At 36.5% G+C, this 2,800-nt stretch overlaps 1 protein-coding gene across 1 annotated transcript; it reads left to right on the top strand.

Moving 5' to 3' along the window:
* Positions 1-1,277: 1,277 nt before the first annotated feature.
* LOC149018054 (transcription factor bHLH95-like) lies at positions 1,278-2,450 on the top strand. Its single transcript, XM_089153843.1, has 3 exons — positions 1,278-1,640; positions 1,842-2,249; positions 2,352-2,450. Exons 1-3 carry the CDS (start codon positions 1,278-1,280, stop codon positions 2,448-2,450), a joined length of 870 nt encoding a protein of 289 aa, XP_089009969.1.
* Positions 2,451-2,800: the final 350 nt, after the last annotated feature.

The following is a 2,800-nucleotide window of genomic DNA, read 5'->3' as shown; positions in this document are numbered from 1 at the left end:
AACCAATTTATTTTTATTTTTTATTTTTTAAATTAAACTTTTACATGGACACCCGTGCTTGTCATGAAGCCCGTGATTCTTCTTTTAGTCAAAAAAAAAAATTATAGAAAAGTTTTAAAATTCAAATAAATTTTATAATATAATCAAAATATCTTTATATGTTAAAATGACTCAAGTATCTTTTATTTTAAATTATATTTGCAAGGTAGAATCTTAGTTGAGATAGATAAAGAGATTATCCCTTTACCCATCTTCTTCATTTTCCATTTGCTCAACTCAACAAAAGAGCAAACACCCATCTCCATTGAAGGTTAATATTTGGATGGTGGCAATATAATATTCGCATCTTATTAGACTTGGATGGATTCGGATAATATTCTATTAGTTTTTGGACGGATTGAATTGAACTAAGATGATCATAGGATAATTATTTTCTTAAGTAGATTCTTCTAAATAGGCATGAATAGAAGTTTTCAACTATCTGTTGACACCTCTACCGTTTTGTTTCAAGGCCAAGTTTGAAATTTAAGAATTTAATAACTTTGGTAGTTATTTTAGTGGAAAACTTAAAAAAATAGTCAATTGTCTCAAGTAAAAAATTATAAAAATAAGAAAAATAAATTTAAATAAGTAACTTAATTAGATAATTTAATTGGATAAAAAATAATGGATTAGAAAAGGGTATGTCATACTGCATCTTATTAGTAATGGAACGGATTCAGATACTGCCAGACGGATGCAGATGCGAATTTGAGAGCAAATTTCGATTAAACCCCCAGGTAGGATGCGGCATTCTTGCAAAATCCATCCCAATCTGGATCCAACTTCCTCCTCCACTCGCTACTTCAGCCCTACTTTACATACTTAATTACTTTTGCATGTTAAAAAGTACTCGGAGAGAAAAATCAGATTTCCATCCGTCCATGAAAGGAAACTGCTCCGTGCAGAATCCATACCCTATTCTCAGCTTGAATTCTGGGCTGGAACCATGGTTTCAGGAAAACGAAAAAGATGAATGGATACCATGCATGGTTGGTAATCTTAAATCTATTCTGTGGTTTCAGGTATTCAAATTGTATCGCCCACAGAGAGTCAGTAGTCTTAAGAGCAAAATAACGGGCATGGGCAGTGCTTATCAGCTTATGCGCATCTCGGATTGCCACCTTATAAAACGCCTCCCCATTCTTCTCCCAACCCAACTCATTCTTCGTTGTTCTCCAATTCTTCAATTTGTGCTCTCTCTCTCTCTCTGCAGCCAATTTTGGTTTACCAGGAAAATGTCTGATCAGAAAGATGGTGATGGAAATCCGCAGCGAGAAAACCCTCCTCGGGTTTTGTCTGATTCTGAAGAAAAATCTCGCATGAAACAACCTGTAGATCCGAGCTTGAATATTCCAACTGCAGTTTCACCGGCTCTGACTCTGAACAAGAGAAGAGATAGAAATGGGGTTCACATAAACGAAAGAAGTATTGGCAGAGACGAGAAAGAATACAACCGTGAAGGTGCCGGTGATTCTGATTCTGATCATGATCAGCCCAACCAAAAAGAATTACATATAATGATGGAGAGAGACAGGAGAAAGAGGATGAGAGACTTGTTCAGTACTCTTCGTTCATTGCTTCCTGAGCTTCCTGCAAAGGTAATATTCCTTCTTCTTCTTTTTTTTTCTCCTCCAGATTATTAGAATTCTTGCATTCATATGGTGCAATTCTCTCTCTAATGATATGTGTTTAGAACAGTGTTTGTCTAAGCTAGGCATCTGAGTTCTAATTTCGGCATGAATTAATGGTTCTCTGACGACTTCCGTTTTGTGTCTTCTCCGTTTAAATATTTATTTCAGGTTGACAAGTATACAATAGTCGACGAAGCTGTGAGGTCCATCAAAAATCTAGAAAACACACTACATGAGCTCGAGAAATTAAAACAGGAAAGAGTCCAAAGTGCACTGATGACCAAAGTCAATCCATCACCGTCGGCTCTATCTCTAGGATCAAACAGCATAGCCAGCACCAGTACAAACCAATTCAGCTCATGGGTCTCTTCTTTCCCCGTTTGCTTTCAATCATGGTCTTGTTCGAATGCGGTCTTGAACGTTTGTGGTACTGATGCACAGATCTGCCTGTGCACTCCAAAGAAGTCTGGCCTCTTGACTGGCATTATTGTGATCCTAGAGAAGTATAGATTGGAGGTAGTAACTGTTCACATCGCTTCGGATAGTAATCAAGGCATGTACATGATCCATGCTCGTGTAAGAATATCCTCTCACTGTTTTAAGTCATCAATTTGAACCACAAATTTTTTCAATCGATTGTATATGTATTTCAGTTCTTCTACATGGTTTTTTATTTAGGCAAATGTGGCTGCTAATCCACTCTTTGAGACACTACCACTGGAACAAATTTACAGAATGGCAGTCGAAGAGATTAGCGTTTGGCTCTCATGTTCATGATAATTGTTTTAGGGGTGAAAAGAAAAGAGAATAAACATGGAAGTTCAGTTAAGAGGGGGAAGGTGGGAGAGGGAGAGTTTTTTTTTGGGTTTCAAAGCATAGTGGCGAGGATTGAGTGATTATTAATATTTTATGTTTGGTTTGTATATATTTCAGGGTTTTGTAATTTTTACTTATTAATGGAATCATTTGCATTTGTGTATGCATTAACAAAGTGAACAGGAAATTGCTCTAAGTTGGAGAAGTTTTGAGTTCATCTTTAAGAATATGAAGCTTTGTCATAAGAGCAAGTAAAGATGACCCCGTCACTCGTTGTTCGAGCAAAAAATTAAGAAAATTCCATCCACCAG

Source organism: Hakea prostrata, chromosome 4 (assembly GCF_041222555.1).
Source record: "Hakea prostrata isolate BN-2017 chromosome 4, UWA_Hpros_2, whole genome shotgun sequence".
NCBI lineage: Eukaryota > Viridiplantae > Streptophyta > Magnoliopsida > Proteales > Proteaceae > Hakea > Hakea prostrata.
The sequence above is the reverse complement of the archived record's forward strand: the minus strand, read 5'-3'. Positions and strand labels throughout refer to the sequence as shown.